This window comes from Corythoichthys intestinalis, chromosome 2 (genome assembly GCF_030265065.1).
Source record: "Corythoichthys intestinalis isolate RoL2023-P3 chromosome 2, ASM3026506v1, whole genome shotgun sequence".
Lineage (NCBI taxonomy): Eukaryota > Metazoa > Chordata > Actinopteri > Syngnathiformes > Syngnathidae > Corythoichthys > Corythoichthys intestinalis.
The window spans coordinates 62,811,754-62,831,430 of record NC_080396.1 but is presented as its reverse complement, the minus strand read 5'-3'; the positions used below and the strand labels follow the sequence as shown (position 1 = coordinate 62,831,430).

At 38.5% G+C, this 19,677-nt stretch overlaps 2 protein-coding genes across 2 annotated transcripts; one reads left to right on the top strand and one right to left on the bottom strand.

Moving 5' to 3' along the window:
- The first annotated feature begins 709 nt into the window (after nucleotides 1-709).
- actr8 (actin related protein 8) lies at nucleotides 710-15,072 on the top strand. Its single transcript, XM_057819602.1, has 13 exons — nucleotides 710-957; nucleotides 1,053-1,223; nucleotides 1,309-1,419; nucleotides 3,584-3,688; nucleotides 3,765-3,938; nucleotides 8,069-8,162; nucleotides 8,237-8,369; nucleotides 9,830-9,983; nucleotides 11,603-11,698; nucleotides 11,796-11,936; nucleotides 12,478-12,778; nucleotides 12,854-13,017; nucleotides 14,550-15,072. Exons 1-13 carry the CDS (start codon nucleotides 826-828, stop codon nucleotides 14,691-14,693), a joined length of 1,920 nt encoding a protein of 639 aa, XP_057675585.1. The 5' UTR covers nucleotides 710-825; the 3' UTR covers nucleotides 14,694-15,072.
- A 1,285-nt stretch (nucleotides 15,073-16,357) lies between these two features.
- On the bottom strand, nucleotides 16,358-19,340 carry selenok (selenoprotein K). The gene is made up of 4 exons (XM_057819717.1): nucleotides 19,226-19,340; nucleotides 18,812-18,902; nucleotides 18,554-18,628; nucleotides 16,358-16,457 (listed from the first exon to the last, which is right to left on the bottom strand). Exons 1-4 carry the CDS (start codon nucleotides 19,242-19,244, stop codon nucleotides 16,358-16,360), a joined length of 285 nt encoding a protein of 94 aa, XP_057675700.1. The 5' UTR covers nucleotides 19,245-19,340.
- Nucleotides 19,341-19,677: the final 337 nt, after the last annotated feature.

Genomic DNA, 19,677 nt, shown 5'->3' with positions numbered 1-19,677 from the left:
AATTTTTGAAGTCGTTTTTTTTTTTTCATGACATATTAGACATCAACTAATGATTCTAAGCTAAAAATGACAGACATTTTGAATAATACATATAATTACTTACCTTCTTTTTATGGCTGGGTTGAAACAAAAGCATTTGCGCGATGTCTGTAAATGTGGATCTCCAGGGTAAAACGGACAAAAACAGACAAGCCATGAATCTGCTATGGCAGCATATAGACATATTGTTCGATCAAACACAACAGTTTGGCTTAAAATACAGCAGTTTATTTTAAAGAGGGGTGCAAGAGCAGAAACTGTTTTTTCAGCCTGGTCTGTGTTTTCCGCCGCATCTAAATATTTTTAACAAGTATAGGAAATTCCATTTATTTTACTGAACGTGTGTATTTATTCAAAGTTACACTGTGTTGTATTTTATTGGGCATACCTCCCATATGTGTACATGATTAACAGTAATAGCACATTAATAAATAATTCAAAAGACACTGCATCATGTGCAATTAAATAGCAGTATGCGTTCTAGATGCGAATAGATTTTTCCTTAATTCTATATTGTAGGACCAGAAGTGAGTACGGTAAACGGCGTATCATTCCAACAGCAGTTTAAAATAGCATAGATTTTTTTATACTTTCAATTGTAGAAGAAATATGTAGTTCTGTTCGACTTGTTGTGTTGTATAAATAAAGGTTTTTTTTGCCCGCGTTGTACCACGTGACCAAACACGGAAGTAATTTCTTTACTGTTCGAAATCGGTCGTTTGATTCAGTTGGGTCAACATTTACACACTTTTTGAACAAGTTATTCAATCGATTTCAACTGTAAAGATGACACAAGCAGAAAAGGAGCAGGATAATGGAAAGGAAAAGGAAAAAGAACGCGAAAAAGAGAAGGAGAGAGAGCAGCGAGGAGTGAAAAGACCCATTGCTCCGCCGATCATCCCGGAGCCTCTCCAGGAGGTCAGCTGGCAATAATTATACAAGTTAATTATAGACACCTGAAAACAACCCAAAATGTGATGTGTGAATGTAATCATGTTCATTTCCTCTTACAGCAAATACAGAGCAACTTTGTAATAGTTATCCATCCCGGATCAAGGACGCTCCGCATTGGCCGAGCGACGGACAACATTCCGGTCACGGTCCCACACGTGATAGCGCGCCGTCACAAGCAAAGTGGCCAACCCAGATATGAAGACGCCTGGTTGCTCAGGGACGGTCTAAATGTACGCCACGTTTGTTAGGTTGCCTGTGAAGATTTAAATTGTCCTCAATGTTCTCACCCCATCCCGTCTTCGTGCTCTGTATTAGAAACCCGAGAGTAACGAACAAAGGCAGAATGGCCTTAAAATGGTTGACCAGGCCATTTGGTCCAAGAAGATGTCAAATGGAGTGAGGAGGACGCCAGTGACTGCGGAGCAGGTGTGTTCTAAGAAATCCAGTGGTCCAGTCCATTGGAAAATACTGTATTGAATTGGGGTGTGACAAAATATCGAAATGGTGATATTAGGGCTGGGCGATATGGCCTTAAGCACGTATCACGGTAAATTGAGCAGATTTACCTTGATAATGATAAATGACGATAGATTCGCCCAAGCGGACTGTTATTAATGCATGAAACACAGATTAACCGTTTCTCGTTGGTTTATTTACCAGCTTTCAATTTAATATATTTAACAATTGTACATGCAGTCTAAACATAAAGTATATAAAAATTTATTGTAAACAAGAATTCAAGCATGAACATTTTTAACAGCTTATATGGCTTGAACAATGCACATTGTCAAAATCAATATGCCTGTGCAAACATGTCATTGTAACACAAATGACTTACAGCTTGAACAGTACACTTCAAAAAGACAACTTCTTGTTAATGGCTGCTGTGATATAATTACTCAACACATGTTTTTACTTCATGGTTTCAGGTTTTTTTTTTTCCCCAGTGCATTTTTTAATACATGCATGCACACATGAACCCCCACAGACACACACACATTAAAGCTATATTGATCTTCTGGAAAGGAAACATTTAAGATTTTATGATGGCAGTGATGACACAGAATTAAGCACATACAGAAAAATAGCTGTGGCCACTAAATGGTCATATTATAAGTTTCACTGTTGGATTGTACTTTATGCTGAATTCTTTGCCATCACAAAAGCTATTAGAGAAATCACACACAGACAGATACAAAATAGCGCGACATACTAATTGCTAGATGCAGTCCGTGCCCAATCCACTCATTAAGTGCAGTCGTTTCGACAGGGTCAGAGCCGCTATCCGACTCCATCACGTTCATTTGTAGCGTTAACCTCTAGCGTTAGTCGCTAGCGTTAGCCTGTGGCCTGGCTACTAGTAGAAAGCACTGAAAGCACCCTCTCCTGAAATCATGAGAACCAGGGAGGACAGCGGGTGAAAGCCCGTCTGGATTCCGCCATGAGTCTACATAATGTCGGGTGAAAGATTGGCGAACCTCCCTTAAGCCACACTCCATCACATTTGCTTGTAGCGTTAGCTGCTAGTGTTAGCCTACCGGGCTCCTGTTTGTTTGGCTTCCTGATAACCACGTGACTCCATACGTAAGCACACCGACCGCTTTCTTTAAGGGAAATTAACATAGACGAACAACACAGAGTCAAAGCGGGATGAAAAGACTATAGTTTCTTTTTTTATTAAATTACCAAATTTACCGACATGGTCAAAATTATGTCGGTCATCGTAAAGAATTTCGGTTACGGTAAATTTTCGGTTTACCGGCCTGGTCTAGGTGATATATCGTGATACTTTGTATCCCAAAGGTTATCGATATGCTCCTGCCAAGAATAGAGATATTGTTTTAAAACGGTGTCAATGTTTAAAAAAATAAATAAAAAGGAACCAACAAGTTGCTACCAAAATCTTCCACCATGATAGTGTCTCAGGTTAGGTAATTCTAAGGCTGACATTGACTGTGCTCGACGTCCAATCCATTTAGACTGGGAACATTCGTTCATTCGAAACCAGAGCATTCGCAGTCATTCTGTCTGATTTTCGGGGCATTTACAGGTCACTTGCTGTGTATTACAAGTCATTTCCTGTTGAGTTTGAGACACTGCCTATTCATTTGGGTGATTCCCAGATCACTTCCTGTTCTGTAACTCAAAATAAACAGGAAGTGACCCATAAAATACCCCCAAATCAACAGGAAGTAACTGAAAATCAACAGGTAATTGACCTTATATGGCCCAAAATTACCTCATTACCTGTCATTGGCTGCCACTGACGGCCATAGACGTTCAATCCATTTGAAGTGGGAAGGATGGCAGCAAATAACGAATGTTCATTCGCTGCCACCCTCCCAGTTCAAATGGATTGTACATCTACTGGTGATAAACTCATTCCAATTCACAGCAGAAGCTTGTTTTTCTGTTTATTAGTTGTTTGTAGAATATCCTAGAATGATTTCCTGACTAATGTATCAATAACCGTTGTATCGCCATATCGTCAGATCGTTATCGTAAGCTTTGTATCGGAAATCGTATTGTCTTGTGAGGTTACAAGAGGTTCCCTCTCTTAGTATTGAATTCGTCTTCCAACTGTGTTTAGGCGAGAGCGTACAACTGTAAGATCCGTCCAGCTGTGCTAGACAGCAGCTCAAGAGTCAAATGGACCAACACAGCTCACCATCCCCCACATTTGATAGGAGAGGAGGTAAGTGCATAGGTCTGCATGACACTAAAGGAGCATCGTCTCACTGTTCCTGCCTATTGCTGTCACCACAATACAGGCCCTGTATGTGAAACCAACAGACAGTTACAACATCCACTGGCCTATAGTACGAGGTCAACTCAACGTGCACTCTGGTCCAGGAGGCTCGATGACTGCTGTACTGGCTGACCTCGAGACCATTTGGAGTCATGTTATACAGAAGAACTTGGAGATCCCCCTCAAAGACCTAAAGGTAGAGGATATATTAGAATTCTTCCTTTTTTGCTAGTCACTATGTAAGCAAATGTTTTGCAACGCTCCTCTTGGATGATAAATGAAGCCTATATTGGGGTATCCCCAATTTGGACAATGGAACAGAAAAACATTTTGGACATTGGAACTGCACTCTAATTGTCCCGAGGTATGAGCATGTGCGCGAATGGTTGTTCGTCTCCTTGTGCCCTGCGATTGGCTGGCAACCAATTCAGGGTGTACCCCGCCTACTGCCCACAGTTAGCTGGGATTGGGTTCAGCACCCCTGTGACTCTCTTGAGGATAAGACGGTGTTCTTTTGATTACTTTCTCTCAGTAACGAGCAATCTAACGCATTCATTTTTCCAAGCCGGTAGTCTGATTAAAGTTAGTTTCCTTTGTGTCTGCGTTACTATGTTGTTGTTGCCACATAATGAATGTAGAATGAAGAATACTGTAGTCATGTACGAAGAGCATTTGAATAGAAAATATTGCTCTTGAGTTTGGGAGTGACATCACAGCTCACGTTTTCTCATCGGGAAAAAAAAAACGGGTCACGTGTATTACCATGCTGTTTGAGCGCCGTCTGCCACACCGCTCAACAACATAGCTTTGCTGCCTCGTCAGAATCTTAATAGTGAAAAGCAGGAGATATAGCACAAACGGCTGCATTTGCTCACTGGAAATACAGCCATTACTTCACATTTCTGTCCAGTAAAGATGGCAAAAAATATCTCCGTGCTTTGCAAACTTTGCGCTGGCTCAAAAAGACTGTCGACCGCTAAAAACTCTACATCCAATTCAACAAGGAAGCACTTGGAATTACAGCACAATGCGAAGAAACTCGAAACAAAGTCTACATGTTACAAGACAGCCAGCACTTCTGCAGTTTGTAACCAGCCTTTATGTACTTTATACAGTAGTTAGAGTTTGTAACCATAGGCGGAGTTTTACTTTTGTGGGACTGGGGGCAAAACATGTTGATGACTCTGAAACAAAAGTCAAAAGTTTGGACACACCTCATCATTTTTGTTTTTTATATATTTTCAATACTATTGTAAATTTTCACTGAAGACATAAAAACTATGAAAAAACATGTTGAATGGCAAAAAAAGTGAAATAACTGAAAACCGGTTTTATATTTTATTCGTCAAAGTATCCACCTTTGAGGTATCTCCAAACTTATGGCCAATACTGTACATATACTGTATATACAGTGGGGAGAACAAGGATTTGATACACTGTCAATGGTAGAGCTGGGAATCTTTGGGCACCTAACGATTCGATTACGATTCAGAGGCTCCGATTCGATTATAAAACGATTATTGATGCACCCCCACCCTCCTTTTTTTATTTTTTTTATTTTTTTTTTAAATTAAATGTTTTGTACATTAGTTCCAAAATTGTTCAAAAATACTCTCAGGCTAAACCAAACTACTATTTCAGTAGCAAGTTAACATAATATAGCAGTAAACAAATATACAAAAATAACAGTAAATAAAAAACTCCAGTCTCCATTCTGTAACAGCAGCTTTAAACTACATTCAATTAATTTAATGTTGTGAATCAACCGTTAAAGTTGTTAAAATTGCTCCCGTTATTCCATAATTTCCCTTTTGTCTACTTTCGACATGTGAAAGTTTTAAAACTATTTTAAAGATAGATTCAAGTCAATATTTTACCGATTTAGGAGTATTTTAGATAAAAAGTTAATTAGGTTTGCTTGGAAGGTTCGCGACAACAGCCTTGCAGGGAAGTGTACTGCTTTAAGATGGCGGCCGTTTACTAACGCCCGCATCTAGCTTTTTGTAGATGTGCTGCCAACGCTACCGAATCTCTAATGCATCTAGTTCTATATAAATGATATCTACCGTAACATTATGTGGATGACGTACTTTGTAGCAGCTTTTCGGCAGCAGTCAGGTATGTTGTTGTTGTTTTTTTTATCTCGTGGCATGAGTTGAGCTAGAGCCGTGAGTTGAGCATTGGCATTACCCGAGGGGCCGGGTAATGAGAAGCATGATGTTTAGCTATTCTCGCTGCGTTCTTCCTCATTGCGCCCCGAAGAACGCGTGGCGCGCTGAGTGTGTTGTACGTCCGCTTTACTTGGCATATTTCAATAATCGGAATTTGGATGTTTGTGAATCGTTCTCGAATCTTCCACGGCCGAATTGCGAATAATCTAAGAATCGGAAATTTTGCACACCTCTAGTCAATGGGTTTTCCAATTGGCAGTGTATCAAATACTTGTTCTCCCCACTGTATAAATATATATATATATATATATATATATATATATATATATATATATATGTATTAGGGCTGTCAAAATTATCGCGTTAACGGGCGGTAATTAATTTTTTAAATTAATCACTTTAAAATATTTGACGCAATTAACGCACATGTCCCGCTCAGACAGTATTCTGCCTTTTGGTAAGTTTTACAGCAAGGCTTTTTGTGCTGTCAAACAGCGAACTCTTGTGGTCGCTTTGCGACATGGTTATTGTTTTCTTGCCAGTTCAATATGGCTGCACGACGTCTCGGGCTGATGCCTATGTTGTAATGTCGTGCTAATATGATCCTTGGACAAGATTTGTCCGTAAGTATGGTTGTTGTAAAGAATGTACATATTATGTTAGTAAGCGAAATGTTATATTTTTTGTATGAGACGTTTTTTGTTTAAGCTAACGTTGTTGCTAATGCAATGCTTGTGTACTTTTTTTTTTTGTAGTTTTACGACGGTCTAAAGAGGACAATGGTTTGAGGCCATTTTATTAATAAATCAGATGAAAAAGGAAGAAGTCTGATTGTTAAGGCGTCGTTCACTAGCTGTCTAACTTTGGAAAAAGTAGACACTTCGGAGTGAGGACAGCATAGACAGATTTAAATGACAGTAGAGTGAAATGCCCACTACAGTCCTTATGTACCGTATGTTGAATGTATATATCCATCTTGTGTCTTATCCTTCCATTCCAACAATTTATTTTACAGAATATATATATAATTTACAGAAAAATATGGTATATTTTATAGATGGTTTGAATTGCGATTAATTGCGATTAATTACGATTAATTAATTTTTAAGCTGTAATTAACTCGATTAAAAATTTTAATCGTTTGACAGCTTTTCATGTTCAATCAACTGTTCAAGCTCAGTTGTTGTTGGTAGCATTTGAAAGCTTAGGTTTAAAGACATTCTAAATATCCATCTTGCCTCCTCAGGTGTAGTTTTGGCTAAGCAAAGGAAAGGATACTCTCTAAGATGACCATTGGTGTGTGAATGTGAACGTGAAAGGGTAAATGTGTGCTAGTGTAAAGCGTTTTTGGCATGGTAACCATGTAATCGCTATATAAGTACTGTCCACCACTACTGTCCTCTAAGGTGCTAGTCACATGATCTGTTCGAAAAATGATTTTGACCCATTATGAAATATGTTGTAGGATTCTTGTTCATTTCATTAATTTTCGTTGTCCGTTTTTATTACTTTACAACTTTTATAGACAGCATTTTAATGGCTAGGTATTTATTTTAAAGTGGAAGTTCAAAATTTTTGAATTGGAGTTAGTGGGAGTTTAATTAGTCGTTGGAGTTGATTTGAACAAATTCTGTGCAGTTTGTCAGTTGTTTGTTAGTTTCAGGGCTCTGGAGTGGCTAAGCTAGCGCGAGTCAATGGTGTTTGAAATCAACTCCATCAACTAATTAAACCCCCCCTAACTTAAAGATTAAGCCTTATGTGAAAATTTCAATTACATGCGATGACATTTTTCTGTTGTCATTTTTATTTTGAGGCGGCAAAAGGAGAAAAATTGGTAAAAAGTAACTGATACGTTACTTTTAAAGTAACTTACTTTGATAATAAAGTAACCAGTAAAGTAACTAGATTAGTTTTTTGAGATGTAATCAGTAATCAGTAGTTAAATTACTTTATTAAGCAATCCGTAACAACACTGGGATAAGTGGCTTGGAAAATGAATGAGTGAATGAATAAATGTTATAGAACTATTTTTGTGTGAAATGTGTGCACTCTTAGCAAATGTCTTTGAAAGAGACAAACATGAAAATTTTGCAAATTGTTAAAAAAACAAGCTGTGTTTATGTATTGTCTTCACATAATGTGTGATTGGTGATAGTACTACAGATGCATCCTCTTGGTACCTGATATCTACAACAGGCAACATGCCAAGGAACTGGTCTCGATGCTTCTGATTAATATGGGCTTTTCAGGTATTCCTTTTGTGATGCTCTCAGTTTAGCCTCTGCAAACAAACATCTAATTTTTTTGGCCTTTATGTGTCCAGCAATTATAGTGCACCAGGAGTCCGTATGTGCCACATTCGGCAGCGGGTTGAGCAGCGCTTGCGTCGTAGACGTGGGAGATCAGAAGACAAGTCTCTGCTGTGTAGAGGATGGAGTTTCCCATCGGAACTCCAGGTCAGGATATTTTTGGAGAGAATATTTACTCGTGAAATTTGATTGCACAAACATTAATATGAATGAAGTAATAATTTGCTCTCGCTATGTCTTGCGGTCATGGATGCACAAATGCATTTCATTGGCTATGTTTATATGTACGTTTTTATTCGGATTAAAAGCCTGATCGGGATAAAAATGCTTGATGCACACCCCTATTTGGAATATTCTAACATGATCCAGCCAATTCAAAACTCTATTCCGAACTAAAGGGGTGGTTTATGTTGATTGATAATTCGATCGGCGCGCATGAAAACACGTTATTCCAACATTTAGGAACTTCACCCCATATGCCCGTGGCGTTAGTACAGTACAGTATGTGCGTTTCTGTTTTCCGAAAGCTAGTAGAAGCAGAGCGAGTGGAAGACTGGGTAGGCGCAACTGGCACAAGACCAAGATGGTCTACGTATATCTGAGACAAACACATTGCTTGATTTTAAATTGTTAAAGACTTGATGGTGGAAAAACAGGAAAAAATACACGAAATAATGCTAATGTTTAATGTCGAAATGGACGGAGCGATGTTTTATTGACATGGAAGTCAGTGCTGCTGCTGCTGCTGCTTCTACTATATCCGTTACATTTGGTCATGCTGCCTTCACATGCTCTGGGAAGGATGAAGCTTACCACAGCCTTACCATACCATGTTGGTAATTACGAGTTTGTCCTGTTTCATTTACTTATTTATTTATTTTACAAGGACAGTGCATATTAAACATTGCAACTCACAGTAAAATATGCCAGAATTAGTAAAAGGCTAGTTTTCATCTGCAGTCCTGATCATGTGCTTGTTGTTGTTGTAGCGAAAAAACACAGTAGACATGAACTTCATTTTGGTTTGTTGTGTGGACAAAACTGTCTTGGACCTATTAATACATCTAATACCACAAAAATGGAATGCATCAAAATGTATTTTTTTTTTTTTTTGTAAATGAAGACTTTAGCAAACACTTGTTTTAAGTCTTATACAGTATCTACACGATGTTATTATGCTGGCGTAAAAAAAAAGTTCAAATTGACAATAAATCTGATTTTTAAAAAATTGTTTCTTACCATATTTACCATAATTATGACACCACATCAAAGCAGCTGTAAAATAATTTGTTCTGGTCGGAAGTGTGACCCATGAACACACAAGATCAATTTTTTTATTGTGCAAGAAAACTGTGTAACCAATCATGATTTTAATTCAAAAACTGATCGAATTAAGGAAATTTTGTCCATGTAAACATAGCCACTGTCAACCAGCAGTGAAAACCAGTGTAGTCTCTACCAGTAATTCATAATTTAACAATATTTTGCTCAAATTTTTCATGGGATAGAAATTATAAGATGGGGACAACATATTTTTTGTTTCTATCAATATGTTGTCGTTTTATTTTGAAATCAATAATTTTTGCTGTAATATATGATCTTGCCAGGTTGTCTTTGGCATACGGTGGCGCAGATGTGACCCGCATTTTATTCTGGCTCCTCCAAAGGGCAGGATTTCCATATAGAGACTGTCAGCTGTCCAACAGATTGGATTGTCAGTTACTACAACATATCAAGGAGACGCTATGTCATCTCGACCAGGTTGGTGTCGTTTTTTTTAAGCGAATGTAGGATGTTATATGAAGAATATATGTTAAGACCATTTAATAATATGCAATATTTATCTCATTGGCTGCCTTAGATGGCAATAGATATTCCATTTTGACTGAGCGGGCTGGCAAAAATCATTCACTGCCATCCCTCTAGAGGTGGGTAGAGTAGCCAAACATTTTACTCAAGTAAGAATAGAATTACTTCCAAATCATATTGCTCAAGTAGTAGTAAAATTAGTCATCCAAAAATTTACTCAAGTACAGTACAGGTAAAAAGTATTTGGTGTAAAGAATACTCAAGTAATGAGGAACATTGTGAGTAACTGCATAAAATGTCACATTTTTTAAATAATTGTACATTTTTTCTCAGCAAAACGTCATGTATAGGAACTGTTATTATACTGTACTATAATCCAGTGGTCCAACTTGCTAGCTTATAGCAACATATTAGGCAAAATTGAGTTGGCTGTAAGATCCTCTTCTGGCTCAACAGGTGGCCTTTTCCCTGTGAAAAGCTGTCCAAAAACGTCGCCGCCCGCAGCACACAGCCAACAGCAGATAACGTTACTGTTTATATTGACTGTAGCTGGACTGCTTTAGGTCTGCAAACACCGCAGTAATTTCGACCAACCACTAGAAGGCGCAAATCTCTACTCGGATTAGTTAAGAGGCACAGGCCAGATTGCTGTCATTAATAAATTATTTAATATTTCTCCGCGGCCCGGTTACAAATGCGTCACGGACTGGTACCGGTCCCCGACTCGGTGGTTGGGGATCCCTGGCTGAACATATTATATGACTGTATTATGCCAAAAAGATGACACAAAAATCATCAAATTCAGAACACAACACTATGACCCATTGCCCATCCAAAGAGCATGAGTGCCCTCTAGTGGAGAAAAAACATTGTTACCTCTGAATGATATAATGGAATCATGTTGCGACATCTCATTGATGAAAGTGGTAGAGCCACTGTCGGTATCGCTGGCAAAAAGTCAATATGTAGGATAAGCAGGAAAAATGTAACAAATAGTGTAACGGAGTAAGAGTAGTGTTTCTTCTTCACAAGTCTACTCAAGTAAAAGTAAAAACTATTGTGTGGTAAAACTGCTCTAAAAAATACATTTTTCTCAAAGAGTTACTCAAGTAAATGTAAGGGAGTAAATGTAACGCAAAGTGTTACTACCCACCTCTGTACAATCCTTCCAATGTAATGAATATGGGTTTGTCTATGATGGCTAGTTGATTTATTCTGTTTTGTTGCACAAAGCTATTGTTTTGAATGCAGCACTTTCGGTGTGAGTGATAGTGCTGAAATTGACGTTGGATTTCCCACCATGCCCCATGTAAAACATTAATTACATGTTTTATTGCTTTTATTAGAGGCTAATACTTTCCCCAATTAAGTAATAGTTTTGACATGGTTTCACCCAACTCATGATTGCTTAAGTTTCACCAACTGTTTTATTTATGCATGCTGGAACAAGCAACGACATTTTGTTGCCATAAATCTCACTGCGGTGTTGTTTTTTTTGTGCGCAATGACAATAAAGGAAATCAGAATCTGAAATGGTAAACGGTGATGGTTTGTCTGCTTTCTTTCATAAGGACATATCAGGACTCCAAGATCATGAATTTCAAACACGTTTCCCAGATGCTCCAGCTCTTCTATTCCAGGTTCGCTTAGGAGATGAGAAATTACAGGTGCTCATTCAAATCATTACAACTCCACGTTGTCTTGGTGGTCATGTGTCTGTATTTTTCCCAGTTGATGTTTTATCTGTTCTGTTTCATGAAATAGGCACCCATGGGATTGTTTTACCCCAGCACATTTGGTATCGTGGGTCAGAAGATGACATCACTACAGTATCGTTCCCAAGGTGACTCCGAAGACCCTCATGATGAACTATATTTACTGGCCACACACAGCAAACAGGACCAGGTAAAAATACCTGACGTACAATATACTCTATATAGTTGGTCCTCAAATGTGTGGTATAAGTACCACTGGTGGCACATGGTCTCCCTCAACTGGTGTTAACTTCACTTTAGATAATTATATATATACTATTAATGAATACATAATAAGAAATGTCATTGACGCTGATAGATGACCGATCCTTTTGGACTGGAAGGGGCTGTTAGCGATTGAATCAAAGTACAAATGGATTAGACCAGGGGTGCCCAATCCCGGTCCTCGAGAGCCCCTATCCAGCTTGTTTTCCATGTCTCCCTCCTCTAACACACCTGAATCAACTAATCAGGATCGTTATCAGGCTGCTGCAGAGCTTGCTGATGAGCTGATCATTTGATTCAGGTGTGTTAAAGGAGGGAGACACATAAAACAAGCTGGATAGGGGCTCTCGAGGACCGGGATTGGGCACCCCTGGATTAGACGCTGATCGTCGTCAATGGCAGCCAACTTGTTATGATACATATAATAGTACATTGATCATACTGCTATTCTTGACATTTTTCAACAGTCTTCCAAATCTGCTACAGACCGCAAAGCGATTTCAAGACCTGGTGGAGCTTTGGACAGTGACATGAGTGGTCAAGGAGGCATTGGGGAACTATCAGAACTGCCCAGGGGGAGCGGCAGCAGTGGAGCAATGCAAGGGGAGACAGACATCGGGGCTGTGCAGGGGGAGTGCCTGATGGGAGTTGGGGAGGCAGAAGAACCACTCTCCACACATCTCTCCAGAAAGACTGCAATCATGAACCAGTTTGAAGGGAAAGCACTGGGCTTAGATAAAGCCATCCTGCATAGCATTGACTGCTGTGGTAATAAAAACACAAAATGGACAAAATATTCATACAAAATGTTTGTAGAAGTAAAGTCTCATCTTGTCTCAATAGCCTCGGACGAAACAAAGCGAAAGATGTACAGCTCAATCCTGGTCGTGGGCGGAGGGCTGATGTTTCATGGTGCTCAGGAGTTCCTGCTTCACCGCATCATTAACAAGATGCCTCCATCCTTCAGAAGGCTTGTGGACAACGTGGAAGTTATCACAAGGCCAAAGGTAAAAATTACCCATTCATAATTAGTACTGGTAAAATACTGGGCAATACATTTATTCTTTCAAAAACGATTTGCTATAGCGGTATGAAAACGTGTAGAGCCCCCCGTGACAATTTCCATTATTTTCATCTATAAATCATTGGGTGTTTTAGATAAGCAACTTCATGGACTGTTATATTACAGTGAAACCAAATTTATTGGACTATTGGAAGATGTGCAATGTGAATCAAAACTAAATTATACAGGTGCAAAAAATTGGGCACCGCAAAATCTTACAAAACATCTCTAGTTCAGTTAAGTTTGATGGTTGCCGAGCATGGACAGCCAGCTCCAGACCATCCCGAAGATTTTCAATTATATGCAGGCCTGGGGAATAGGATCACCGTCCTAGAAAATTTTAATTGCTCCTTTGTATGAATACCATGTGCTTTTGCGTATCTCAAGTGGGTCCGTGTGTGGAATGTTGAATGATGCACATTGACACGATCTGCAACTATATGTAGTTCTATGGTCGTAGTTTGTGGGTTGTCCATTCCTGCCATCCTTCACCTTGGCAAACCAAGAAAAACAAATACCAATTCTGGCCTTAAAGTGTATACGACACCTAAAATGAAATCTTAAATAGCATTTTTATTGGAATTAAAATTATATATTGAGACGGTTCAACTATATACAACAATAGGACATAGTGCAGCTGATGAGAAATTTGTCCTTAATAAGAATTGTGTTTGAGGTTTTCCATTTCATATTGTTCTTCACAGTGGAAACTGACGTCTGAAATGTCAGGGATAACTTTTTTTGTAGCCTTCCCTTAACAATCCTTAACATAGCCTTCTGTTGAACAATCTTTTCATTCAGGTGAGAGCTGTTTTGAGGCCCCCATGCTGCCACTCTTCGTTAAAGATTTAAAGAGAAACACAGCATGCAATCGGCCACCTTAAATACACGTTGTAATGATTGCATGCATCTTTTTTTGAGGTTCAAGGCTTGATGAACTCAAAATGGTTATTTTGGTTTCCAACTAACCAGTGCTAGTAAGTTACAGGTTCCCAAAGTTTTACACCTGTTCAATTTGTTTTGATGCATATTGCACATCTTCCGTTGTCTTGTGAGTCTGGTTTCAATTGTGGAACGTCTGTCCATCAGGTTTTTAAATATCTAAATTAAGTTGCACCCAAACGTTTTCATACCCCTGTAGCAGTTACACAATAACGGAAGTGTCATCCTCAGTACAATTTCTCATTTGGTTGTCTTTCACCAATGTGTATAGTGAATTTGTATAGAGCAAGGGTGTCCTCAAGGGCCTCTGTGTGTGCAGGTTTTTGTTCAAAACTATCCAGCATGGACAGTTTAATCAATGAGGTTTCTGCTGAAACAAGCGGCACCTACAATCAAGTTAAAAAAAGGTGTCTTCTCGATCGGTTGAAATGAAAACCTGCATCCACTGCAATCCTTTGTAGAATAGTTTGCCTACCCCTACACAGTAGATAACATTTACAGTTTTCTTCACACATTTTGTTTGGTATGCTGTAGGACATGGACCCCCGACTGATATCATGGAAAGGGGGAGCAGTGCTAGCCTGTCTGGACACAACACAAGAAATGTGGATTTACCAGAGAGAGTGGCAGCGGTTTGGCGTTCGAATGTTACGTGAGCGAGCTGCTTTTGTTTGGTGAAACCACAAAGGTTTACACAAACACTGATTTGTTTTGTCTTCTCCTATGATTTTCAAGAAAAAAGTTGTTTTGATGATTGTTTCACATTCACAAATTACAATAAAAACATGGGTGTGTGGTAGGCCTGCACAATATATTGTTTGAACATCGCCATCGCGATGTGCGCATGCGCTTTAGTCCCATCGCAGGATGTGCGTTTGTTTTTTTAACACGCGTCTGTGTGATTAAAGTACTGTATGAGAAAACTATCAATGTGTTTTAGTGTGTACAAGGCTGTGTGGGTCACCTGATCTTTTTATTTTGTTGTTTAAAATGTTTTAATATTTTTGCTGCTGTTGAGGTGTGAAATAGTGTTAAATAAATCGATTTTGTGCTGAGACATGGCCGCCTGGATCCCTTTTATATACAGCAATCTTCATCATTGACAGATGAACCCTTTTAGGTAGGATTAAACGGTATTGTATGAATACAATATGGGACATGCCGAGTCAACCAGTCTTCCCAAACAAAGCTTTCCAAGTCATCTGGTGAAAATTCTTGTAGTTTAAATATCGCAATATATAGCAAAACCCCAAAAAGTCGCTATGTCAGTTTTTTCCAGTATCGTTGAGCCCTAATGCCTGCCACCCAACTATTTGGCAGGCTGTATCTCTGAAACCAGTTGAATCTAGAATTTTGCAGATGTTCATTATTTATATCTATTTCTCCAAAATCAATAAATCAAGAGTCAATTGTTCAAACATTTTTCAACTTTGGTTAAATTCATATGGCATAACTAACGTAACCACAAAACCATTTTAAGCCTTGAGTGGACATGTCGGCAACAATATGTTTCCAATAATTTTACAAGTTGGCAAATTCACTGGTTGCACGTGTACAAGTGGACGGAATATGTACTCTCAGTGGCTCAGATTTTAGGGGCAATATAAGGCCCTGACTTGGATAAATCATACATGTTTTTAAAGATAATTTATTGAAGAGGGGTATCATGTTTATTAATATCTAACATCACATCTTCACCATTACCTCCAAAAGAGGGAGAAAAAAGGACTATGCAATCAAAATACATTTTATGAAAAATGAGGTGTTTGAGGGGGCGGGGCATGCCAGAGCTGCGACATCAGCCAGTTTGGTTCCTCTCAGTAGGAATTCCCAAAATGGCATCAAAGAACTGCTGAGGGGCAGTGGCAGCTTGAGAAGTGGGGCTTCACTACTGTGGCCACCATTCTATACAGTAGCTCGGCCCAGGCCTACACATATCGTGTAGGCGTTTACCTGCAGGACAGAAAACCAGAACAATTCAACCGCAATGCCAGATTATATTTTCGTATGATTATTAGAATAAACATTGGACCTGCACTTTCTAATTGGAGCCAATACAAGAACTATACAACTTTTTTGGTACTTTTACAAAACTCATTCTTGAGTAGTGTAAGTCGTAGGAATGTGGTGTAAAACTACTGCATGCACTGCAAAGTGATCATTATAAATACCACAACAATGCAAACTACATTAATAAACAATGTTAAATTAATACTTTTCTGATATAAACCTCATGGTGTTATTAAAGATGTTTTCCTAAATTCCTAGCTCGTGTATTGCGTAGTAATACCCTGTGCAAGTAAACTGGTATCTAATGTTATGACCAGTGTGTGTTTTTAATCTCACCTTCCTCATCCTCCTCCCCCCATTGGAGGAGGACTAGGCCCGCCACCAAAGTTTATTCTCCCCATCCGCCTTCTACCACCAGGAGGACCTGGAGGACTGCATGAAAGAGAAAAGCTTAGTGTGAGCCACTCTTTTTGCTGGTTGATATGATGTCAGCGCTAAAATTTACGCCCCTTAAATAACTCTGTAGAAGTTTATTTGTGCAGACTTTTAACACATTCTGGGAAAGAATGCAGCAGAATGGTTTTATCAACACATAAGCCCAATAATAGTAAAGTCTACTATTATTTACAATTGAGTGCATCCTGAGTTAAAACTACAGTGGTTCCTCTACATACGAAGTTAATTCGTTCCAGGACCTTGTTTGTAAGTCGAAATGCTCATATGTTGATGATTTTGCCATAAGAATACATTATAGTTCCATTAATTTGTTCCACAGCCCGAAAACCCACACGAAATTCTCAATAAATATTGATGTTACTATAGCAAATATCAATTACAAAGAGTAAAATACATTATGAATAAAAATCGGAATAATATAATAATCGCAATAATAAAAATACCTGTAATAATGTAACAAACAGGGTTTTAATGTGGCGAATGTGTTTCCATGGTGTACCTGAACGCATCGCGTGGCTTACTTGATGAGCCTTTTTAGTTCAACTTTCACTTTGTTTACTGGGGACACCAGGCACAAGTTGATGGAATAAATGATTAGAAACCTAACGATTTCTTTGCATTGTTACCACAATAATAATTGCCACCTTAACTTATAAAGACTGGCGAACGTAGGAGGACCGTCATAGACCGTCTACGGCTGTATTGTTGAGCAAGCCATATCACGGATCGGCACCCCACGCTCACATGTTTCTATCATATCTATCTTCATGTCAATGGTAACAGTAAGCATCACCTTTTTTCCTTTTTTTTCACCACGTGCACTAGCATTGCTGGAACTCATGTGGTTTTCTCTCAAGAAAATCTGCCATGCGTCCGACTTATGGGAAAACAAACGGCGGTGCTGTCATAGACTGTCGTACTTATGGCATGTCGTCAGATGTACAAACAAATGGAGAGTCAAATTTTACGTCGGATGTCGAAAAGATAGTGTGTCGAAGCGATCGTATGTCGAGGTACCACTGTAATTTGGAACTTTTTGGCAAATTTGCCTAAGAACAATTGTGGCGGGGTGTAGCAACACACTAAAGAAAGGAAATTTATACGGGCTGGCCCCTAAGTATGGGAAAATGACGACGCTTCGGACCTCTTATGTATAATTGACACGACACACTGTGCACTATTTAATGATTCAATTTAAAGATGAAGTGCTTTAAACTTAGTTTGGAGTTAGAAATTCTAAAACACTCAAGCTGACTGGAGTATAAACAAATTAAAATATCTGAAAAGCAGGGTAAGAAGGAGGGACCCGACCCTTCAGACAACAGAAAAGTACAAAGCATTTTGAAGCTAATGACTTAGGTTCATCTCATTTATCGTCATGACAATTGGAACACAAAATCGAAGACCTAAAATCAGAGCTGCTGTCTTCCAAAAAGGTGTGGTTGTGAATAAAGAGTGGGAACTTCTGGATACGATTTTCTATACAATCCTCACGATAACAATTATTAACATATGCCTAGGTCTGGACACCAATCTATGATATTGTTTGATCCAACTATTAAAGAGAAAAGCTATTTCTAAATGGAGAAGTGTTTAATTTTGGCACTTTTTCAGACAATCTGTCAAAAATATTTTGTCAACAAATTAGTGTCTTACTTAACATGGACACTTTTGTAGTGGAAAATTTTGGTGGCAACCTTTTGGTTCCTTCATTAAACTTTTTAAAACAATATATTGGTTCTTGGCAGAAGCATATTGATAACCTATTGGGATACAAAGAATCTCAACATACCTATGCATATTTTCACATTGTGATAATTCCAGTCGACAGAGTAGTATTAATGTCCTCTAGAGCCTGAAAATCGTGACCAATTGTCTTCAAAACTCATGTGCACATCTACCAATTCCTACTTCAATCTCTGGAAATATCTAGGTTTGTAATTCATGCCCAGCACATTCTCACGGTGGAAAGCGTGAATTTATAAAAAAAAAAATTGCAATCAGGCAAAAGCCTAAGTGCAAATATGCAAAATGTCACAATGACAAAAGTAACAAAAATTAAGCTCACATACCCTCTACCATCAGAAAACCGCGACGAACCACTTTGTCCATCTTTTGACAGGTCGGGGTCAATTATTGTTTTAAAGCTGGTGAAGGGGAAAACAAGAGTGAATGTTAACACTTTGACAATGTAATTTTAAAAAAGCACATGTACTGTATATAAATTGAATACTAGTTACTTTAATGCAAAATTATTTGACTCTTCTCTTAACCAATGGATTATATAATCATTTATACTAATAAATAAATACACTCACATGTTTACTTACAATAGGCTAAAAAACGCCACAACTCCCCAGAACAGGTCTATGAGTAAAGACAGTCGCCATGGTGATTGGCTCCTACTGTCCAAAACTTGACCTGCCAATGAGACGGTATGAATGTTAATGACAATACAGTGCAATATAATACAATATTAGCGTTCCTTTACTTAAATGTAAACTGTTTAATGGGGTGAGAATGAGGCGACCAAACCCATGGCCTTTCTTCCTGTTAAGGAAAGAAGGGTTGAGTTGGTTGGTTTGTTGTAAGCACCAACTCGTCAGCTCTCTACTTATTTTATATACTAAAAACGTAGTTTAATCCAACCTTAATAATTTGGGGTAATTTATAAGGGTGTTTTGGGTAGTACAGACATTATACATTGGGAAAAAATCGACAGAAGACACCAGAAAAACACTCACCGTTCGACACGTACACCATCTTTAGGGAAATAACAACATGCGCGTTTGCGCTTGCGTATGACGTTCGCTTCCGGGTTCGTTGACGAAATATTGCATCAAAATAGCCAAATAAATCTTGTGAAAAAGAAAGTTTATCATGACTTTTTTTGTTGGTGTGTCGTTGCTTGGTGTTAGTGCTTATTGTAAAGATACATTTTTAAAATCATACCAAACACAGTTATTTGTTACAAAATATTGCACTTTTTATGGGATCAAATATTAAAAGTGAGGTCAGCAACTGTTTAATTGGAATCCCGGAAGATCAATTCAGATTATGACAATGACGTCTCGAAAAGGACTAAGATATATGAAGCTAGATTTTCTTATGCGTGCAGGGGCAATGTGGACAAGCATCATACATTGTCCGCCATTTTGTGTCAGAGCCATTCGACGAATTTTCAAACAGCTTTGTT